The sequence below is a fragment of the Drosophila serrata genome, unplaced genomic scaffold (assembly GCF_035046125.1).
Source record: "Drosophila serrata isolate PLE 108 unplaced genomic scaffold, ASM3504612v1 contig_362, whole genome shotgun sequence".
In the NCBI taxonomy this organism is placed as follows: domain Eukaryota; kingdom Metazoa; phylum Arthropoda; class Insecta; order Diptera; family Drosophilidae; genus Drosophila; species Drosophila serrata.
Window position 1 is genome coordinate 1778013 of NW_028257260.1, and position 23445 is coordinate 1801457.

The 23445-nt window shown below is 40.3% G+C and overlaps 4 protein-coding genes across 6 annotated transcripts; 2 read left to right on the forward strand and 2 right to left on the reverse strand.

Annotated features, from left to right (window-relative positions):
• Positions 1–1622: 1622 nt before the first annotated feature.
• LOC110180639 (uncharacterized) lies at positions 1623–9863 on the reverse strand. 3 transcript variants are annotated; one of them, XM_086839126.1, is made up of 4 exons: positions 9751–9863; positions 2854–2905; positions 2622–2763; positions 1623–2553 (listed from the first exon to the last, which is right to left on the reverse strand). In XM_086839126.1, exons 2-4 carry the CDS (start codon positions 2862–2864, stop codon positions 1984–1986), a joined length of 723 nt encoding a protein of 240 aa, XP_086695252.1. In that variant the 5' UTR covers positions 2865–2905; positions 9751–9863; the 3' UTR covers positions 1623–1983. The 3 variants fall into 3 exon arrangements, with proteins under 3 accessions (XP_086695252.1, XP_020803991.2, XP_086695251.1); XM_020948332.2 differs by lacking the exon at positions 9751–9863 and adding an exon at positions 4232–7541 and having other exon boundaries at positions 2618–2763; XM_086839125.1 differs by lacking the exon at positions 9751–9863 and adding an exon at positions 4232–4625.
• On the forward strand, positions 7691–11856 carry Tat (Tyrosine aminotransferase). The gene is made up of 3 exons (XM_086839124.1): positions 7691–8602; positions 10328–11202; positions 11267–11856. Exons 1-3 carry the CDS (start codon positions 8281–8283, stop codon positions 11612–11614), a joined length of 1545 nt encoding a protein of 514 aa, XP_086695250.1. The 5' UTR covers positions 7691–8280; the 3' UTR covers positions 11615–11856.
• Positions 11608–13016, reverse strand: LOC110180627 (plasminogen receptor (KT)). Its single transcript, XM_020948313.2, has 3 exons — positions 12829–13016; positions 12517–12757; positions 11608–12456 (listed from the first exon to the last, which is right to left on the reverse strand). The coding sequence occupies exons 1-3, from the start codon at positions 12916–12918 to the stop codon at positions 12323–12325; spliced, it is 465 nt and encodes a 154-aa protein (XP_020803972.1). The 5' UTR covers positions 12919–13016; the 3' UTR covers positions 11608–12322.
• A 39-nt stretch (positions 13017–13055) lies between these two features.
• na (sodium leak channel non-selective protein na) lies at positions 13056–23403 on the forward strand. Its single transcript, XM_020948333.2, has 16 exons — positions 13056–13310; positions 13917–15191; positions 15254–15366; positions 15425–15535; positions 15600–15743; positions 15807–17336; positions 17402–17533; positions 17611–17976; positions 18037–18787; positions 18846–19145; positions 20215–20409; positions 20500–20686; positions 21101–21355; positions 21420–21693; positions 21756–21918; positions 21984–23403. Exons 2-16 carry the CDS (start codon positions 13971–13973, stop codon positions 22923–22925), a joined length of 6684 nt encoding a protein of 2227 aa, XP_020803992.2. The 5' UTR covers positions 13056–13310; positions 13917–13970; the 3' UTR covers positions 22926–23403.
• The last annotated feature ends 42 nt before the right edge of the window (positions 23404–23445 follow it).

Here is a 23445-nt window from a genome sequence, read left to right on the forward strand (position 1 = left end):
ACGTCATTGTTTACTTCCTTCCTTCCTTAATTAGGGTAATCATAGTACCGAAGATCACTTCCTGTTTCTTAAGTTGCATTCCAATGGCCACATCATTCTTTTCAGGTCGAAGGCTAATCACTTTCACAATTACTATCACGATGTTAACACTAGGTACCCCTAGGACAGACTGAGCTCGCGGCGATCGAAGCGCCTCTATTTATACTTCCCGAGGCAAGAGAACAGAGAAAGAGAGCGAGAGGGAAAGAGCTACCTCTGTAGCTGCAACAGAGAGAGATAGAGCGTAAGCGCCACCTCTAGCGCTGCAGCAGAGGGAGGCAGGCATACCAATAGATATTGTGAGTAAGAAAGAGAGCGAGAGTGAGCGAGGCAGAGGCTTATAGAGGCATACAGAAAGAGATGGCGAGAGTAAGCTATTCACAGCCACTACAATATTATGATATTATATGAACCAAAACTAACTTCCGGCCGCCAAATTTTGTTTACCATTGCAAATTGCAATTCGATCATTAAGAATTAATAGAATTTAAATTATATATATATTTATGTTAAAAAAACAACAAAGTAATGTCTTCTTTTATTACATTCACCGATACATAATAAAATTATAGTTTCATTACATTAAAAAATCTTTCCTATAGAAGCTATAGGATATAGTTATTGGATCCGATCCGTGAAGAAAACGAGTATATTCAAGACGTACTACAAAGATTCATTCAAGTAGCTTCAAAACTGAGAGAATAGTTTGCGGAGAAACGGACAGACGGAAGGATCAAGAATATATATTCTTTATATGACTGGAAATGAAATGTACCCTGCAAGAGTTTAATAATGTAGCAAAAGTTGGTTAAAAAACAATATATATAATTAATATTTACATTTATATATAAAAAACAATATATATAATTAATATATACATTTATATATACGTCTGTTTATATCCTTAATACAAGTGGATGTTGCAAACTCCTGACTTAAATAATAATGCCCATATTTCATTTATCATACATATTTCATATGCAAATATAAAACGCAGCCAAGAATATGATTATATTTAGCAATGGAATTGTAGTAATAACACTTTCCTTCTTGTTAGTTGTACACACAAATATATATATCTATGTATATATATTTTCCGAAGTTCATAGTTGCTCGGCACTGAACTGATTTCCACAGCAAGTAAACAATAATCCCAGTGCTTTAGCGGAAATTCCGGGAAATTTAGGGGGTTGCCCACCACATGTAAGCTATTAAAATGAAATAACAATAACCAATTATCGAGCACATTGTGCCCCAAAATGATCCACGGATATCCGTGTCTATAAGCAAGCACACAGATATATATATATGATGGGATGGAATGGCGCTAATTGTTAAGTAAAGCCAAAAATTAAGTAATGGAAATTCATATACCTGAAAAATATTTGGAAAATTACCTGACAATAATAATATAATACATTTTCAAGGAGGTAAGGTGATTCCTTTATTATCTCTATCAAATAAATTATTTTAAATTTTTTTGTGTTCCCTTTCAAGGGGGTTTTTTCCTGTAATTTTCATAACCAACTTGCTCGAAATTTTTTAAAAGATCTGCAATCGAAGCAAGATCGAATCACTATATCTTTTAGCTGTCATTGTAGTTCTCTTGAACGTATTATTTTTATTATTTATGGTTTTAGAATCACAAAATTACACAGATTTCTTTATAAAAAATTAGATTTTAAAAAAATATATCAACTAAATTTAGAATGTGGTTGTTGCTTTTTGAAAATGAAATACGTTTTGCAAATGAGGGAAGATGTTTTCTTTTGGCCAGATGTAGAGATTGTGGAGAGTTTCCTTTCTTTGATTGCCGGCTATTTATAAAATCGGATTTCCTGTTTATAATTCTGTTTTTTTTTTTTTTTTATAATACATTTATTTACGCCATACAAAAGCTATCCCTATCCTAGCTACGAATGTATATATAATATATACATAAATCTATGGCGCCGAACTGGTACGGATCACCTGCGGCAAGGCCAAGGTGTCCATTCGTTGCAGTTTCTGGCGCTTATCGGCGGGATTGGAACTGTGTCCTGGACTCCGGCCGGAACCTGGTCCCGGTCCCGGACCCGTGGAATCCGCACTATCGCTCTGGGCCTCCACCAGCTTCTTGTGGACAATGGACTGGCCAAAGAGCTTTTGCCGTATACTTGGTCTCTTGGCTGGCAAGCGATGTACACCGATCTCCATAGTGCTGGGATGCTGTCGTTCTCGATCTCGAAACCGCTCCCGATCCCGATCCCGCTCCCTCTCACGCTCCTTCTCCCTCTCCCTTTCTCCTGGTCTTTCATCTCGCTCCCTGTGCCGATGGCGTCGCTGCTTCTTCCGGTGCTCTCCAATGGGCATCAGCTCATTGACATAATGGAGAGTACTGGAGGCACTGCCTGTGGAATCCGTGCCCGTGGTGGAGTGTCCTGTCTGCTGAGCTAACATCTTGGCCTGATGCCGGGCATGATGCTCCTCAATTTCGGTCTTATTTTTCAGGGTCACCTCCTCGATGTGACGTTCCTGTTTAAAATCAATAAAAAACTGTAAGTGAATTTGATCATTATATCGCTTGGATTTGTCCTACAAACATTGCCTGCCTTCGCTTGTCCCGCTTGGCCAGGATCACCACCCAGGCGCCATAGGAGAGCATAATGCCAGCAGGAACCAGGACACCGGCCAGAGAGTTCTCCGTCTTTCGAACGCAGGCATGATAAACGGCCAAAAAGAGCACTGCAGGTAAGTAATTCATTAATTATTGGATTTATACATTAAGCGTAATTAATATTTTTATAAAATATTACATATATTTATCATATTTACCTAGAAAACATACAATAACAGCCACCAGACGTCCATTTGCTTTTCGCTCCTCCTGCAATCGGAATTAAATGTTTTTAAAGTTCACTCATTTCTATAAAATGCATTGGGCAAAAACAATTTCAAGGTGCCAATGTTTTTGTTTATTAAGTAAGAGTGTGTGTGATACCATCAAATGTATTTGTTTATAATTTTCACGTTCCATGCACACATTTATATAGAGGTGTATATATACACTAGTAAAAATACAATGGAATCGCATGGTGCAGATGGTACAGTGAATATCAGTAAGTGATTAAAGGAATTATATCTTAATGATCAAGAAATCAAAAACTACTATTTTATAATGTAGTAAATATTAATATGTATTATTTATATATGTTAAATTATAGTATGACTTAAGGGAGGGTTTCTAAAGAGAAGGGATTGTAAACTAATTGCAGATTAATATAATATAGGAGGCATTTGTACAAATAAGTTGAAATTCTCAAGACATAAATGTACTTTAAGTTATATATTTTTGATATTTTATATTTTGATTAATATATATAAGAATTTGTGTCCAATAAAATTGCATTTCTATAGTTAAATTTGCTTGAATTTGTTGTAATTCTCAAAACAAAAATCTAGAACATTTTAAAATAAGTATTATTCCCTATTATCAAATAAGAAAATATACTTTTTTTTAAGTTTTTATTCTGGCTATATCTATCTTACATTAATTTCCTGTTGATTTTGATGTTCTTTTTTTGCCTTAATTACATTCCATATGGACAATTGTATACATTTGAGTTTGAGATTATTTTGCACTCAATAAAATTGCGTGAGTTTCAAGTACAAATGCCTTAAGAATCTGGAAAGGCTGTGTACATTTCCCTTATTTATATTTCCTTATGGATTTCACAAAGGTAAAGAAAAACCAGGTAACAAGATATTTAAAATTAGACTTTCGGAAACTTTTGTAAATGCATATTTTGTACAATAATATTAAGGAGTTTTTTGTGTAAATTAACTTCATTATTCCCTGTTAAAGCTTTATTAATTTGGATATAAAGATAGATCATCAATTTTATATTAATTTTTCTTTTTATATCCATTATCTACTGTATTTTTGGGGTGTAAAGATCTTAAGTATATAAACTAAGAATTTTGGGATTTAATGTCTGACACATTTCGCTTTGGATAATGACGGCGGCGGGCGCCTAAAACGATGGCGTCGCACGAAAAACGGCTGCAAAAGTTTCAGCGTATATATAGTATGATCCGATCCGATACGATCGGATATATAATGACGTGTCTAGTCAATGGTGTTTTTCCAATGACTCATTACCAAAAGAATCGATTCTAATCGAGGAGGATATGACTCTCCTACAACACTTACTCGCGACTTGAGGTCAAGTATCTCGTTGAGGTTCTCCTGGATAATCTCCTCATCCGACATGGATGTGATGCTCTTCCTGCCCACCAGTGAGGTGAGTCCATCTGGTGATTTGGGCACTGCCGGATTAGTGGACACACTGGATCTGGCTCCATCTCGGGATATTTTTCTCACTGGCGCCGGAATTTTGGGTTCCCTTTGCCGGGCGGGTACAGAGGCTGTGGCTGCCATTTTGTAACTATTTGACGGTGGGTTTCAATAACTTTTAAATTACAATTTAGCCACAAAAAAAAAAAAAAAAATTAAGAAAAAAATCACAAAACTGGAAAATTGCAATCGGATATAGCGGAAAATTTTCGAATATAGATCGCGCCCGGCCAGCGATCAGGGAACGAGTGAGGAGCGAAATGGTTATTGTGAGGTGGTTTTTCTTTTCTCGTTGTTGCCTCCGATCCGATCATTTCTGCGGCCGAGCAAGCATTTGTTATTAAGTATTTCGAATCGAAAAACAACAAAAAAAGGAACAACAACCAACCGAAAAACAATACAATGGCTGGCTACTTGTTTATTTACACTGCAGTAAATATTTCTCCGACCTTATGTGTATGTATCATGATGCGAAAGTATATATAGCGACAGAAATATGCATCAATTGTATACATATTTTTATGCAACATACTTTTTTTGCAGTTTTGGAGATTATAAAGAAAAACATAAAATATAGCATTAAATTTTCTTATAGAAGAAATCATTCAGTTAATTAAAACTTGCTTCAAATATTTAATTATAAAGCTGGGGTCGTTCTATGCTTAGTATGCAGAAAATAGAAACATGGTGATATAGTTTTGTCAATTTATATATTACTTATAATGTTTTTAAATATATATATTTTAAATATATATACTACAATATATGTTATACTATATTACATACCTATTTTTCTGGTTATAGCCTATATATTATGGAATATTAAACAACAATTTGCCTCTTTCTTTCTTATATCTATTTACTCTGAATTGTATCTTATCTGCTTTCCTCCTAGGAAATAATCCCCATACCAATCGTAGCTAAATTCTTAACTTATTTCTTGGTAAAATGTATTAATTTTTCTTAAAATTTAAGTTACAGTTTCATAAATAATACCGTACCCTTATCTTTGCCCTAAAATTTAATTATTTAACCATTTCTTTAGGATCTCCAAGTTGCCTTACTTTATTGGCGATCAATATTGGTGACAACGTTAATGACCAGAAAAACAAAAAGAAATATATATACATATATATATTTACATATAAATAATTGAAAAAAATAAAAATGAAACCTGCTTTGGGCAAGGTGAGCAGGAGGCTCGCTTCAGTTCGATCGTTCGACTAACTTACTCATTGACTAACTAGTCTGAGTCTCGGCGAACCGGGGGGAGTGTTATGATGCAATGGCAAGGCTACGGCGAATAAAAAATATTTTTGTTTTTCGCAAAATGAATGCAAAAATGAAAATGCACAAACAGTGACTAAGCTGAATTTTGAAATAAATAGCTAGAAAGGTATTAGCTCTGAAGCTTTATCGAAGGCAGGAGGTGGTTTTCGTGGTCTTTAATAGCATAATTTTAGGCGCAGCCTTAGGATTTTTCTTTTTGGTACAAGATACAAGATACAAGATATTATTCGGATGGTGAATTAAATATTTGATGTAATTTTTGCTATTGTTGAAAAACAAATCGTTAAACCAATGTGGAATTTGCCAACCACAATCAATTTGCTAAAAAAAATGAATATTTGGAGTTAATATGTGGCCAACAATTCAAAAATTCTTTGCATACTTTTGTACACTTGTTTAATTGTTTTCAAATATACTCCAACTTTACAATCATAATAATTTATAGCTTCTGTGTTAACTGCTTAAAATCGTATGTCTTCTTTAATATTTCCACAGAATCCTGGCAAAAGTTTACCACTTTATTGTTTTTAATCTAATTTAAAACTACGTTTGATTACTGATTTACTTTGTTTCTCCCTCGTAATTGCTTTGATATCGTCAACAGGTGTGGTCGATCTCATGCATATTAACTTATACTAATTAGAATAGTATTACATCAATGGACTTGAATATCTCTGTCTATCCCGATATGCACTTGTGCATCTGGTGAATGCGAAACTTGTTTTAATGAGTGTTTAAGTACTCATATTTACTATCTCGTATCAAATGATATGTTTTCCAACGCGTGCATGCCGTTTTATATATTATCTCAAGTATTTATTTATATTTTATTCATATTTTCTTTATGCCCTAACATCTGGTTATAGAGTTCCATGACGTTTTCATATGATTTCCGTGAGAAGATTTTGCTTTATCTTACAGATACATTTCCATCCAAAGACGTAGAGAATTAATGGCTTAAAGGCAATTATCAAGGGACAATAAATTAAGGCCCAAAAGCACGGAATCCCGTAATCACGCGTTGATTAACTTATTTACTTTATTTTGTTCGTTGTGTGTTTTATTTTGTTTAATTTTTTGTTTTTTTTGTTTAATTTTTTCTTTTTTTTGTTCGTGAGATCTGACGCTGACGGAAGTTTTTTTTATTTTCGAGTGGAATTTGACTGGAAAAATATTGGCCCGGGACTCGAAAGATTGAAGAAATATTTACTTGAAAATTGAGCAAGTAAATATTTTAAGTAGATTTTTATTGCCTTAAGAGAAACAATGGAATCTTTTTGGTGATATTTAATATGAGTTATATTTAATGTTACATTATAATTTACTATATATATTTCACTGATTTTTTATGTCTGTAAATAAGTATTTCCTAAAGAGAAACAATGGAATCTTTTAGGTGATACCAGTTATATTTAATGCTATGTGATAGTATACTATATATATTTTAGAGATTTTTAATATAATATCAGATATATTTAACGATATCTGATATTATACCATATATATTTTAAAGATTTTTATGCCAGTAAATTAGTAATTCCCTAAGAGAACCAATGGGATTTTTAGGTGATAATTAATATCAGTTATATTTAATGATATATGATGGTATGCTATATATTATATACACTATATATTACAGATTCTTTAGGCTTATAGATATATTTTTGTAATCTGTGAACTATGGATAGTACCAAAGAGTATCTATTATTTCCAATATTAAGGTTATTATAATGATTGATATAAGCTTTGCTGGTATTAACGATTGCAGGCTATAGATTTAAATCTGGATGGTGGATCATGGATCAGCGCCCGATAACTTGATATAGGTATACTATTAATGGTTTCGGTTCGGTTGGCGGTTTCAATTTCTAAGACTAAGACGTTATAGACAACTTTGGCGCATTTAAATGAATCGATGCGATGCGACAGCCAGTGGCTGTTGTTGTTTATAACAAATTCGAACTGAAATCTGGTTCCCGAGTTCGTTATGAATATGATATCGAGGCGGCGGCGAGTATTCAAATCAGTCGTAGTTGTTGTTCCATCTTTCGCTTCGGCTCGACCCGAAGCCAAAGTCAGGCGCGTGCTATCCGTAGGGGATGTGTGGCAGTGTGTGTGTTACCGTCTATATACCAAGACCCAGACCCAGTCCCAAGAGCCAGACCCAGTCCCAAGACCCAGACCCAGACCCAGACCTGATATATAGAGCCTATATGGCGCCGACAGCAACATGCCAGAGGCGATAAAAGCCCCAAGAGATCTCCGAAGTAGATCAGTTTAGTTCAGTTTCAGAATTCGCAAACGACACAAAAAAAAGAAAAGCTTGAAAAGAGATACCAAGTCCCAGCCAGAGACATCACTATCATTATTATATATATAGCCTGATTTAGTAAAGAAATCCCCGTGATCGCTGTTCGCATTTCTAATGCTCGTCTGGAACGATAAACAGGATACCAACTTTACCTTCATTTGAGGTCCTTGCTTCAGCCAGATATAGGAACATATTGGACACACACACACACGGAGCATATATCCTATCATTTCGTGGAATTTTTGTTTGTTGTTTTTTTTTCTTGTTTCCCAATTGTTTTCCGGAAAAGGCCTGCCTGGTGATAATGCCCAGCAGTGTTGCCAACGAGAGTCAGTTTCGATTCCAAAGCAGTCGCAGCAGCCGCCAATCGAGCTGTTCCAATCGAAGTGAGCCAGGTGCCACCACACCCACCAGCGATGTGGTGGACAAGGCACTGGCCGAGCTGCAATTGCAGTCATCATCCAAATCGGAGATCCTTGCGGCCACCGTTCACAAGCCTCAGCGTTCCGGATGGCAAATTAAGCCTTCGACATTGTCATTAAACACACACAATCGTATCCGGAATATTGTCGAGTCCCTGAAGATTAAACCGAATCCAGAGAAGCCCATGATTCCACTATCCATTGGTGAGTTGACTCAAATATTATATATTTATGTGAGCTTAATGGGTGAAGAAGGAGAGGTCCTTGAAGGCTTTGGGCAAAGTGAAATCCCTAAAAACTCAAGCTTTGCTTTAGATTTGTTTGTACATTTTAGTCTTGGAAAAATCTGCTTTACTGACTGTCCAGGGTTTTTATCAATTATATATTGAAAGCATTCAAATACAAGAATATTGGTAATAAATATGCCTTTTTAAACATATTTTTAAATGTTTAAATAAGGTTTTAAAGAACAAATATAACACATACAAGATATTAGTACAGGGCGCTAGAAAAAATGATTTTTGATCATAAAAGGTACCTAAAAAAATGATTAATAATAACACTAAAACACAAAAACGTTAGCAAGAATTCTGAAAATTTTTAACGCATTGCTAAATGTTTAAAAAGGGGTTTTTACGAAGAGATATAACAAATAAAAGAAAATGTATTAAAAGGCCTTGAAAAACTTTATTTTCAATCACAAAACGTAAACAAAACCCTCCACAAAACACTTAATATATCAATGTAAATATATTTACAAGTTAATATCCTATTTGTAGACCTTAAAACAGTCCACAATTTTTAATTATTTTTATATTAAAATTATAGTTACCACAGTTTTTAAAAATCACCTTTCGAAACTTTGGTTTAAAGACCTCTAAGGCAACCAAAACCCCGCACAAATTATTTAATACTCCACAAGATATATAACATAAATTAATATTCTATATTTGTACCTTAAAACATTAAGTAAAAGTACAAAATTTCCACTTAATTTTTAAATAAATATTAGAGATCCCAAAGTTTTTAAGAAACCCCTCTTCAGACTTTGGTTTAAAGACCCCTAAAAACTCTACTACAATTTTTGCCAAAACCAAATTTTTAGGCCAAAATTTACTATACATAACATAACATAGTATATCCCAGATATATACATAAAATCTCTAATTTAGAATAAGAATCTGTAGGCTCTTATTTGTTGTTGTTATTGTTATTTCGATTGTTGTTCTTGTTTTTAAAGTTATATATATATAGATATAGGCGGCATTCGTATTATTTTTGTGTCCGAGGCACGCGCACTGTATTTGTGTTTCGAGAGGGTTGATATAGATTTGCATAAAATGTAGTCGCACCTGTTTGACAGAATCGAGAATCCGGGGCTTCGTTTTACCTGAACTGAACCAGAAAATTCACCGATAGCCACTGACTTGAAGGGGAATCGTATCTAAGTTAGGCGGAAACAAACAAGTTAGCCATTGACCCAATGCAATCTTGCGATTTTGGGACCCGGGAGCCATCATTATCACCTGATTTTTTGTGTATATTTTATTGCTGATACCAAAAATACTTGGAAATTAAATTAAATGAAATTTGAATTTAGTAATAATAATTCAAGAACTTGAAATTGTTTTCAATGGAATATTTTTTTGAGAAGTTCATATTTACTTAAGTAATAAGATTAAGGGGTTTCCTAATGCTTCATGATATTATATCTTTGTTGGCCACATATTCATGAAAATATTATAATTACATAAATAATAACAATAATAATAACATAAACTTAAAATGTAATGACAATGTCAGGACAGAAAAATGCGGAGGATTTGCAAAACTTTGGGAGCTCCTCATTCTAACTTAAACTTCAACTTCCCATTAATTTTTCCTGTATCTTAGAATTAATCCTATATCTCCCCACTTTTCTATCCTCAGGTGATCCCACAATCTTTGGCAATCTCAAGGCAGCCGATGAAACCATGAAGGCGGTTCTCCATTCCGTTGAAAGTGGCAAATATAATGGTTATGCCCATACACAAGGACACGAGGCAGCAAGGAAGGCAGTGGCCAAATATAGTGCCCATCAGCGTCCGGATGGAGAGATTGATCCCATGGAGGTGGTCCTTTGCAGTGGCTGCTCCTCGGCTTTGGAGTACTGCATCTTGGCCTTGGCTGATCGGGGTCAGAATGTGCTCGTACCCAGGCCAGGATTCTGTCTTTATCACACATTAGCCGAGGGTCTGGACATCGAAGTGAGGTACTATGACCTTTTGCCTGACCAGCAATGGCGAGCCGATCTTGTCCAGCTGGAGAGCCTGATTGATGAGAACACAGCCGCTCTGTTGATCAATAATCCAAGCAATCCCTGTGGCAGTGTCTTTGATGAGAAGCATCTCCGTCAACTGATTGCCATTTGTGAGCGTCACTATTTGCCTATTATAGCAGATGAGGTAAGGGAATCATCAGGAATCTCTAGCATTACACCCTCTCTAAAAATGATTTTAAATCCTTTACAGATCTATGAGCACTTTGTATTTCCGGGCTCCAAACATTTGGCTGTGAGCAGTCTTACCAAGGAAGTGCCTGTACTCTCCTGCGGTGGTTTGACCAAACGTTTCTTGGTTCCTGGCTGGCGAATGGGTTGGATTATAGTTCATGATCGGAAGGAGCGTTTGGTGGATGCTTTGGTGGGTCTAAGGAACATGTGTGGTCGTATTTTGGGCTCGAATACACTTATTCAAGGAGCATTGCCTGAGATCCTGGCCAAGACCCCGCAGTCTTACTTTGATGGTGTCGTTGATGTTTTACATGTAGGTTTCGAACTCTATATAGTTGTTGAATATATAATATATGATATATATTTTTATTTCCCAGGCTAATGCCACTTTGGCTTACAAAATGCTAAAGCAAGTGCGTGGCCTTAATCCCGTGATGCCCAATGGGGCCATGTATATGATGATTGGTGTGGATATTGAACGCTTTCCGGCCTTTAAGGATGACACACATTTTGTCCAGGAACTGGTCAATGAGCAGAGTGTCTTTTGTCTACCCGGAAATTGCTTTGAGTATCCTGGTTATGTGAGGATTGTGCTCACCGTTCCGAAAGCCATGATTGAGGAGGCCTGCTCCAGGATAACCGAATTCTGCGATCGCCATTTCAAAAAGGATACGCGTGCCTTCATCGAGCATGGATTGCTGGATGAAGAGGATCTCGCTTTTTGAGCTGAGTTGGGAGCAAAACCTTTATTAGATGATCTAGACTACAATTTTTATATCAAGTGTACATAAGAATATATGTATATATATATATATATATATTATGTATATCAATTATTAACTATATCCAAATATAAGGAGTATTGTCTCAAAAAATTGCAGGAAAAGTGACACGCAAAGGGATAGAGATAGAGTTAGAGTGAGAATGAGAGAGAGGAATATAAATATATATATTATAGGGAACTATATTTGAGCTATATGATGAGTATCCAAGGCCGACTGGGGTTCTGTGCAGAAAAGCTAATGTGTATGGAAGAAACCCTAAAGAACAGCTCCTCAGGAGCTTTATATTACATAGTGCTCAACTAAATTGCTCCCTTTACAAGGTTATAGAGAGAAAGTATGAGAGCTAGAGAAAAGATTCTCTCAGGAAGAAAGTTTACTATATTGAAAAGCATTTGCAGGCTTAAAAGTTATTGCTTGAGGGGATTTACTCTCTTTTTAAAAACATTTTTCGTATTATTACTAAACAATCACTGGTAAAAAATGTCTATTTTGCTTGTTCTCTATTTCTATTAATCCCCGTTTTGAATTTGTGATTTCTTTTTTGGAAGGTAAAAAGTGTGTTTTGTGTTAATTGTTTTAATGGTTTGGTCGAGGCTTGAACCCGAGTCGTCCCTATAGCCTAATGGGTACGAGGATCAGACTTTTCCTCTACATATGATGCGGATGCATTTTCTTTTCCATTTCAGTTTCCACGCGTGCTTCATCAATGCCAGCCACTGTGGGCAGACCACCAGGCCAATGCAGCAGCTCCTGTTCATGTTCCATAATCATATTTGCCTCAGCTGGAATTGAAATCAAAGAGATTAGTCAAGAATTAAGGATTGTAAGGAACTAAACCCCACCTTGAATGCGATGCAGCTTGCTGCCATATGCCCAATCCGTGTAGTAACCCACCACAAAGGTCAGCGGCAGGAGTGGGGCCAAGGCAGAGATTCGCTTAACCCTTTGGTAATAACTGGCACATCCATAGACAGCACTCAGGTAGAAGCCACTCAGCCAATAGAAGAGCTCCCGATGCTGGGCTATGGCCAGAGCCTGCTCCCTTTGCTTGATTTGGTAATGCATCTGGATCCAGCGTTCCATCTAACGGGGTTGATTACAACTCAGGGTTATGTAAAGCAAAGGATTCAGTTGTGAGCCGGGGAAGTCCTTACCTTGAGTTCCTGACACTTGCGATAGCCTGGATCATCATGATCCGGATAATTGCTGCCGGTGGTTTTCTTACAGGAGGCCGTGGCACCCATTTCTATGCTTCCAAATACTGGGTTATCCTTGCTATAACTTGTTGGCCACTCTGTTTGGTGGTGCTGCCACTTCGGCAAAGGGATATAAAATCGACCAGGAGTATTGCGCAGGCGTTATCCTGGCAATGGGGGTTGCTAGCAAAGTGTCGGAATTTGTTACTTTAGTTGCTTGACTGAGGCACTAAGGCTCTGACTGATTTTTGGCGGCCAAGAGTCCTGCCTGGCTAACGGGTTCGCGTTCGCTTTCGAGTTGGAGTTCCCTCGCATCCTGTGCTTTTTTTTTGTTGTGAACAAAGGAAGAGTTAAAGCCAGGATATACTTGCCAAAGCTCCACTCCTTTAAAGAAAGACCGCCTCTAGCAGCAACTCCTTCAATCCGGGGTAAGGTGAAAAGTAAGTAAACTTGTAGGGAACTTCACTAAATTCCAATTGAAGTCGTGGTCATGACAATGCAGCTCCTTAGGGGGGAAGGGAAGGGAGCTGGGAGGTCCTTGCTTTGAACGTGTGTATAAGTATGTGTCTCTGTGCGCCTTTTTGGGGGTTGCAAATATCTCATTCAGCTTTTTGTACACTGAAAAACCAGGTTTAAATGCTAGTTTTAGTTACTACAACTCATTCCCAAGGATCTGGGAAGGATATATATTAGTTTGTAGGTATTATATATACCTTTAAAAGGTTCTAAGAACTCTATCTTAGTTTCTCTCAGTTATGAGTCCTTGTGTTTCCATGTAGAGCAGCCACCTGGGCAGCTGTTTTTAATGTAAATATTGACCGGGCTCTCCTGTGCTTTAATTGCTGAACTAACCAGGATATTTCAAGGATATTAGGGACAAGGGTTTCTGCTAAAAGTACAAAAAGAACCTCAAAAGAGTAGGTCCTTTAAAATGTATAAGAGACACAACCAAAGACAAATTCAATAAGACTTCACCGAATTCCCTATGCTAACTACAATATAATATTTAATGTTAAGTATTTAATAATAATAAATCTGATCCCCAGCAACCCCACCAGTACCATCTAACCTCCCAACCTTGGCCAGGATGCGCCGCTTGAATGATTGACCGCCTACAGATTCGTCGCTTGGGTGCAGCTGCTAGAAACAAACGCGCAGGAGTTGGAGCTGGAGGAGTAGCTGGTACAGGCGGAGGATTACCAGCAGGATCGGGAGCAGGAGCACCAGTAACCGGCGCGGTAGCAGCAGTTTCAGTACCACGACCAAGTGCTGGAGCAAGTTCCGTCGCAGGAGGAGCAATACCTGGTCATCACTCCCATTCAACGCATCACTCCACAAGCGGCATTAATACACCGGCTACGGCCAGCACCAGTTCATCCAGCGGGAATAGCTTAACCCCCCAGCAGCAGCAGCAGCAGCATCATCATCATCATCACCAGCACACCCACGGACATCATCACGGCGGCCATCATCATCATTCCTCGCTGAGCCACCACTCGATCCATCAGCATCATACGCAACATATCACACACCTTGGCCACTCGCAACCGGCATCGGCCAGTCAGTTCAGCTTTAATCCCTCGCCGGGTAGCAGTCCTGGCAACGGGCTGGGAGCTCGCCAGGATGCGGCCAGTGCACTCAATAGTCCCACAACCATTGTGAACTCGGGCAGCGGCAGCGGAGGCGGCAGCAGCGTCGCCTTCGGGATGCAGTCGCAGCAACAGACGCAGCAGCAACAGCAGCAGCAGCAGCAGCAGCAGGGCTCCTCCGCCACTGCGCCACCATCCTCGGGTGGTGGCCACAACAATGGAGCCGGCCTGGGTCTGGGCAGCTCAGCGGGAGGAGGAGTCGGTGGCGGCGGCGGTCTCAATCTGCTTGGCGGCATCGGTGGCTTGGGCGGCATGGGTGGTGGAGCAGCTGCCGCCGGCATGGGCATCTGTGGTGGCATTAGTAGCACTGTGGGTAGTGCTGCCATCACGGGTGTGCCACCCATTGGACTGGGCATTGCCACGGGAATTGGTAATAAGATCATGCTTGGCAGGAAGCAGAGTCTCAAGGGTGGTGAACCCTTTCTGGCGGACTATGGGCCAGAGGAGTCGCTCAATGAGAGTGCCGACATTGAATGGGTTAACAAGTTGTGGGTACGTCGCCTGATGCGTCTCTGTGCCTTGGTCTCGCTCACCTCCGTCTCACTGAACACGCCCAAGACCTTCGAGCGTTATCCATCTTTGCAATATATTACCTTCTTCTCGGACACGGCTGTTACGTTGCTCTTTACGGCGGAAATGGTGGCCAAGATGCATATTCGTGGAGTCTTGCATGTGAGTGGAAAGAGGGTTTTCCATATACCTTTTTATATAACTTCCTCTTGTTTTCTTTCCAGGGTGAGGTGCCTTATTTGAAGGATCATTGGTGCCAGTTTGATGCCTCCATGGTCAGTTTCTTGTGGATTTCCATTATTCTACAGATCTTTGAGGTGCTCGAAATAGTGCCCAAGTAAGTTTGCTTTTGCAAAGAAAGAGAAGCTTGTATTTTAATATTGATTCTTTAACAGATTCTCCTATTTATCCATAATGAGAGCTCCCCGTCCTTTGATCATGATACGTTTTCTACGCGTCTTCCTAAAGTTTAGCATGCCAAAAAGTAGAATTAATCAGATTTTCAAGTGAGTATCTTAAGCTTAAATTGATTATTAGGTTGTATAATTAATTCTTGTCTTATTTACATAGACGTTCGAGCCAGCAAATCTACAATGTGACTTTGTTTTTCCTGTTCTTCATGTCTCTATATGGATTGCTGGGAGTTCAGTTCTTTGGCGAGCTTAAAAATCATTGTGTAATGAACAATACAGAATATGATTTACTCAAGAGACCGTGAGTATTGATTTACTATATAAATTACAAGTAAAATATTAACTTTATACCCCCCTAAACTAGTATCTTAACCATCAATTCCCTGGCCATTCCGGATACATTCTGCTCCATGGATCCCGACTCTGGCTATCAGTGTTCTCCCGGCATGCGTTGCATGAAAATGGACTTCCTTAGCAGCTATGTGATTGGTTTCAATGGCTTCGAGGATATTGCCACATCCATTTTCACTGTATATCAGGCTGCCTCACAAGAGGGTTGGGTATTCATTATGTACCGAGCTATAGATTCCCTGCCCGCCTGGCGTGCTGCCTTCTACTTTAGCACCATGATCTTCTTCCTGGCCTGGCTGGTGAAGAATGTTTTCATTGCGGTGATTACGGAGACTTTCAATGAGATACGTGTTCAATTCCAACAAATGTGGGGAGCACGAGGACATATCCAAAAGACAGCTGCCTCACAGATACTCAGTGGCAATGATTCCGGCTGGCGACTGGTGACCATTGATGACAACAAACATGGTGGCTTGGCACCGGAAACCTGTCATGCCATCCTGCGATCACCCTACTTCCGGATGCTGGTGATGAGCGTTATCCTGGCCAATGGCATTGTGACGGCAACCATGACTTTTAAGCATGATGGCAGGCCAAGGGATGTATTCTATGAGAAGTATTATTACATCGAACTGGTATTTACCTGCCTGCTGGATTTGGAGACACTCTTCAAGATCTACTGCTTGGGATGGCGAGGATACTACAAACATTCCATACACAAGTTCGAGTTGCTTCTGGCAGCTGGCACCACGTTGCATATAGTGCCCATGTTTTATCCCTCGGGATTGACCTACTTCCAGGTGCTGCGAGTGGTGCGACTGATCAAGGCTTCGCCAATGTTGGAGGGATTTGTTTACAAAATCTTTGGACCAGGCAAGAAACTCGGTTCGCTAATCATCTTCACCATGTGCTTGCTGATCATTAGTTCGAGTATTTCAATGCAACTCTTCTGCTTCCTGTGCGACTTCACCAAGTTCGAGTCCTTTCCGGAGGCCTTCATGAGCATGTTCCAGATTCTCACCCAGGAGGCCTGGGTGGAGGTTATGGACGAGACCATGATACGGACCAGCAAAACGCTCACCCCACTGGTGGCGGTTTATTTTATACTCTACCATCTGTTTGTGACCCTCATTGTGCTCAGTCTTTTCGTGGCGGTCATTCTTGACAATTTGGAGTTGGATGAGGATATCAAGAAGCTGAAACAGCTCAAGTTCCGAGAGCAGAGTGCTGAGATCAAGGAGACTCTGCCTTTTCGACTGCGCATCTTTGAGAAGTTTCCTGACTCGCCACAGATGACCATCCTGCATCGCATACCCAATGATTTTATGCTCCCCAAAGTGCGCGAGAGCTTCATGAAACATTTTGTGATTGAGCTGGAGACAGAGGACTCGCTGGTGGAGAACTGCAAGAGACCCATGTCCGAGTGCTGGGAATCCAATGTGGTTTTTCGCAAGCAAAAACCCGTAAGGATAATGAACAAAACAGCCAAGGTTCGGGCAGCGGGAAGCAGTCTCCGTAAACTGGCCATTACGCACATCATTAAGTGAGTTTATCCTGAACCTGGTTCCCAAAAGAATCGAGGATTAACCTAACTCTTATGCCTTGCAGTGATAGCAATAACCAGCGACTGATGCTTGGTGACTCTGCCATGTTGCCCGTGGTGGGCACCAAGGGCGGCGGTGGCCTCAAATCACAGGGCACCATTACCCATTCGAAGCCATGGCGCGTTGATCAAAAGAAGTAAGTATCCGGGCACTGCCCACATGAGAGGCGAGGCGGCGCGACCCGTGTGATGTGTGTCCACTACCAATCCGCAGGTTCGGCTCCCGCTCCATCCGTCGCAGCGTTCGCTCCGGCTCCATTAAGCTGAAGCAGACATATGAGCATCTGATGGAGAATGGTGACATTGCTGCTGCTCCTCGGGCCAACTCTGGACGTGCTCGACCCCATGATCTGGACATAAAGCTGCTGCAGGCCAAGCGGCAGCAGGCGGAGATGAGGAGAAATCAAAGGGAGGAGGATCTCCGAGAGAATCATCCCTTTTTCGATACTCCCCTCTTTCTGGTGCCACGAGAGAGTCGTTTCCGTAAGATTTGCCAGAAGATTGTCCATGCAAGGTATGATGCCCGGCTCAAGGATCCGTTGACGGGCAAGGAGCGCAAGGTTCAGTACAAGAGTTTGCAGTAAGTTCAACTATACTTTAATAGATATAACCTTAAAGTTAAACTAATCTCTGCCTGCAGCAACTTTCTGGGTTTGGTCACCTATCTGGATTGGGTGATGATCTTTGCCACCACTTTATCCTGCATTTCAATGATGTTTGAGACGCCCAATTATAGGGTAATGGATCATCCCACTTTACAGATTGCCGAATATGGTTTTGTGATCTTCATGAGCCTGGAACTGGCTCTCAAAATCCTGGCCGATGGGCTGTTCTTTACACCAAAAGCTTACATTAAGGATGTGGCTGCTGCCTTGGATGTCTTCATCTATGTGGTTTCTACTTCATTTCTATGCTGGATGCCTCTTAATATACCTGGTAATTCGGCAGCCCAGCTACTGATGATCCTGCGATGTGTGCGTCCACTGCGAATCTTTACCTTGGTGCCACATATGCGGAAGGTGGTCTACGAGTTGTGCCGGGGCTTCAAGGAGATCCTGCTCGTATCCACTTTGCTTATCCTGCTAATGTTCATCTTTGCCAGTTATGGTGTCCAGTTGTATGGCGGTCGCCTGGCCCGTTGCAATGATCCAACGATATCAAGAAGGGAGGATTGTGTGGGTGTATTTATGCGTCGTGTTTTTGTTACAAAAATGAAGCTAACACCAGGACCGGATGAATCCTATCCGGCCATGTTGGTGCCACGGGTTTGGGCCAATCCAAGACGCTTTAATTTCGATAATATTGGTGATGCCATGTTGACGCTCTTTGAGGTGTTGTCCTTCAAGGGCTGGCTGGATGTGCGAGATGTGCTCATCAAGGCAGTGGGTCCGGTGAGTAAGCTACATAAATAATATATATTCTGATTCATTAACATATATCCCTATCCAGGTTCATGCTGTGTATATCCACATCTATATCTTCTTGGGCTGCATGATCGGTTTGACACTGTTTGTGGGTGTGGTGATTGCCAATTACTCGGAGAACAAGGGCACTGCCTTGTTGACCGTCGACCAGAGGCGTTGGTGTGACCTCAAGAAGCGTCTGAAGATTGCCCAGCCTCTCCATCTGCCCCCTAGACCGGATGGTCGTAAGATTAGGGCTTTTACCTATGATATTACCCAGCATATTATCTTCAAGCGAGTGATTGCGGTGGTGGTGCTGATCAATAGCATGCTGCTTTCCATAACGGTTTGTAATTATGATTGAATGATTGGAGGGAATAGTTGAACTGAAGATAATATTTGTAATAAGATGTGTAATGAAGCCAGAAAGCCAGAATTTAGGAGTTAACTTAAAGAACAGCTATTGAGCTATTGAGTGATCTAAAATTCTGGAGCATGATTTCCCTTTTTTATGTAGAAGAGAGTTAAAACTGTCCTTAAACATGATTATGGCGTTATGCATTTTATACTTTATATTATCTTGAAGTTCAACTAACCTAAGTGTGGCATGAATCGTATATTTTATATTTTACACAGACAGCATATTTGCTTTTAAAAATAGCACAAGTGCTTGAAGTATAAATATCTTAGGCAACTAAATGAACTAAATGAATGCAATTGAATGAGAAATCACGAGAATGCATGAAATTATACAAGAAATTAAGCACGATTAACAAAGATATATACTATTTGTATCTGTAATATATATCTATATATAATATAAATATATATAATAACCAAAAAAAAAAAAAAAATGTCCCAGTAACAAGCTCATTTCTTAAGGTTATGCAAATTCGATTAGTAAAAAGGTTTTATAGCCTTGACAATCGTAAATGCTTTAACTTAATGAATTCAGTATTATTTTTTTAATAATCATAAATAGTCATAAGCCTAAAATAATATAATATAATATATATTTTAAGTTATATTTATTTTTTAGCTAAACCAAGTCGCCAAAAAGTATGCTTTTAATTTAACCAACCAACCATTATTATTGATGCATGCCCAAGCACTGTGTTCATAGATATATTAATGTATACTATATATATCTGTACATTACTAAAAATTGCCCCGAAAATCGAAAGCAACTGAAAACTGTATATAGCAAAGAAACATGAATGTTATGTATGAAAGCTCTTAGAGCTCCTAGAGATTAGAGAATTTAGTATAGAGCTCGACTTGATGTCTAGTGTGTCTCTCTTCAATTCTCTCCAACTTTCTCCAACTCTCTCCATCTCTCTCCATCTCTTTCCATCTCTCTCCATCTCTCTCTATCTCTCACTCTCTCTCTCTCGCCTCGATTTTGTCAACTGCAGTGGATCAAGGGAGAGGTGCATACGGAACGCCTGGTGATCGTCAGTGCGGTATTGACCTTTGTCTTTGTGGTTGAGGTGGTGATGAAGAACATTGCCTTTACACCGCGCGGCTATTGGCAATCTAGGCGCAATCGTTATGACCTACTGGTCACCGTTGCCGGTGTGATTTGGATCATACTGCAGACGATTCTGCGGGTAAGTTGTCCATCATCCATACTCACTTGATCAACTAATGATCATCTAATGATCATCTACTGATGTCTGGTATCTGATGTCTGGTGACAGAACGATCTGTCCTACTTCTTTGGCTTCATGGTGGTCATCCTGCGCTTCTTCACCATCACCGGCAAGCACACCACACTGAAGATGCTTATGTTGACCGTGGGCGTCTCTGTATGCAAGTCCTTCTTCATTATCTTCGGCATGTTTCTGCTAGTATTCTTCTATGCGCTGGCCGGAACAATCCTTTTCGGTGAGCTGTAGAACAGATTGATCCCCTCCTCCCTTTCAGTCAGTGCTGCCAAGGATCCTTGTTGTTAGAGGTCTTAAATAGGGAAAGAAAAGTCGCTTTTTTATGGGGCTCTATAAATGTCCTAGGGTCCTTTGGAAATCTGTTTCGTTTGTATATTAGTGTAACAAAAACATCTCCCTTGGAACAATTGGTGAATACATAAAATATATAAATGATATATAAACTTAAATGCTATAATAATGGTTGAATACAAGTATAATACTTCCGAGAGAGTAATCCATTTGATTTTATAAGGTTTTTTTCCACATCCAAAAGTAATTTAGATTCAGGATAATAAGGACACATTGGCAGCACTGATTTTACCGTGACTCCAGACCCGAATCTTTGCCCTTTCACTGATCACTTTCGTTTCAGGAACGGTCAAATATGGCGAAGGCATTGGTCGCAGGGCTAATTTTGGTTCTCCCGTCACTGGGGTGGCCATGCTTTTCCGTATTGTCACCGGTGAGGATTGGAATAAAATCATGCATGACTGTATGGTCCAGCCACCTTACTGCACTCTTGGCAATAACTATTGGGAGACGGATTGTGGCAACTTTACCGCCAGCCTTATATACTTTTGCACTTTCTATGTGATCATTACCTATATAGTGCTCAACTTGCTTGTGGGTAAGTCTTGTCTTATTATATATACTTTTATTCTTTACCTTAATCTGGTTTTACCTTCCTGCAGCTATTATCATGGAGAACTTTTCCTTGTTCTACTCCAACGAAGAGGATGCATTGCTCTCTTATGCGGACATACGGAATTTTCAAAATACCTGGAACATTGTGGATATACATCAAAGGGGAGTCATTCCCGTGCGACGGGTGAAGTTCATTCTTCGCCTGCTAAAAGGTCGCCTCGAATGTGATCCCCAAAAGGATCGTTTGCTGTTCAAATACATGTGCTATGAGCTGGATAAGCTGCACAATGGCGAGGATGTGACCTTCCATGATGTCATCAAGTTAGTATCCTTTTACTTAAACCAAAAGATGTAGCTTCTAGAAGTCTTTATATCCATTTCAGCATGCTGAGCTATCGCTCTGTGGACATACGCAAGGCTCTGCAATTGGAGGAGCTGCTGGCCCGCGAGGAATTTGAATATCTGGTGGAGGAGGAGGTGGCTAAGATGACCATACGCACCTGGCTAGAGGGGTGTCTCAAAAAGATACGGGCACAAAATGCTAGTGTAAGCTTAAATAATATATATTTTATTTATTTATAATAATTAATTCTCCTCGAAATCCCCTACAGAAGCAACAAAACTCGCTGATAGCGGGGCTGAGAGCCACCAATGAGCAGCCTGTGATGCGACCCAATGTCCAGGAGGATAAGGCTCCTCTAGGCTCAGCGGACAAGGCCACCATTAGCACCATCAGTGGTGTGGTGGCCGGTGGCTGTCCCCCCACCAGTGATGCCTTTTCACCCACCTTTAGTTCCACAGAGAATGAGGAGAAGGATGCCAGCAGTAGTGCCGTTGTCCTGCCCCATCCAGAGCCAGGAGCGGGAGCGGTAACAGTGGGCTCGGGACTTGGCCCCGTAGCAGGACCAGGAACGGGTATAGTTGGAGCACCAGTCGTAGCCGGTCGCCATGTGATGGCTGTGAGCAAGCGAGGCTATGCCCTCAATCGCTCCGATTCCACGGGCAGTTCGGCGGGACGTAAATTCCTGGCACCCACCTCCAGTGATCCCCAGCAGCGCTCCACGCTCAGCGACAAGGAGCGTCTCCACATCAGCAGCCAGCAGAGGAAGAAGAACTCGATGACCACGCTGCCACATGCCGGGCAGCTGGGTCAGCTGGCCAAGCAGAGGGCCGGAGCAGCTGGTATCCAAGGTGGCGATGGCAACAAATCGACCAATTTCTTTGCCCAGGTTAATAGCGAGATCGGTCAGTTCCATTATCCGACAATAAACGCAGCCGCCGCCTACGGACATGGACATGGACATGGTCATGGTCATGGTCACGGGCACAGTGGCCATGGGCATGGTCATGGGACGGGACATGGCATCGAATTGCATCAGCAGCAGCAGCATCATCATGGCGCCCTGGGCAGTCCATCGGCCATTATGAGCCAACTGATCGGCGGCAGTGGGAAATTGCTGCCATTTAATAACCAGGCCAATGTGGTCTATGAGGTGCACGATTGGTGGCAGGAGCAAGTGCTCTGCACACAGACCAGCGACGATGAGATCTAGTCCTGGCCCAGGGGACCACATAGTCCTCGGGATCGCCTGGCATTAACATTATCAACTAGTGGCCTAGAGTTTTGTATATGCCTAAGTAAATACTATATATGTAAATGTTAACAGATCGCTGGATGCGATTGGCAACCATTAGTTTAACATAAGTTTATTGTTTGTTGTTGTGCGCTAGACGAGGTACGATGATTGGTCAGTTGGTAATGATAACATTGTTATACATAGCTAAAATATATTTAGATATATACTATATATATTATATATGTGAATCTGAGTGGAATCCACAACTCGCCAATCAAATAGGAAATGCCAAGAAGATCCCTTAGATCGTTTTCAATTAGCCAAGTTTATACCGAATATGTTATGCAAAAGGGAGTTATCTTTCGGGTGGCGCAGCACAAAAATAATATTAAAAAAAAAGAAATACTACCAAAAAGCCCCATTCAATGCGACCTCTCTATCTGTCTTGCCAAAAGCGAAGAAGCGTAATAAAATCGTTCGCATTGCAGAACGTTTT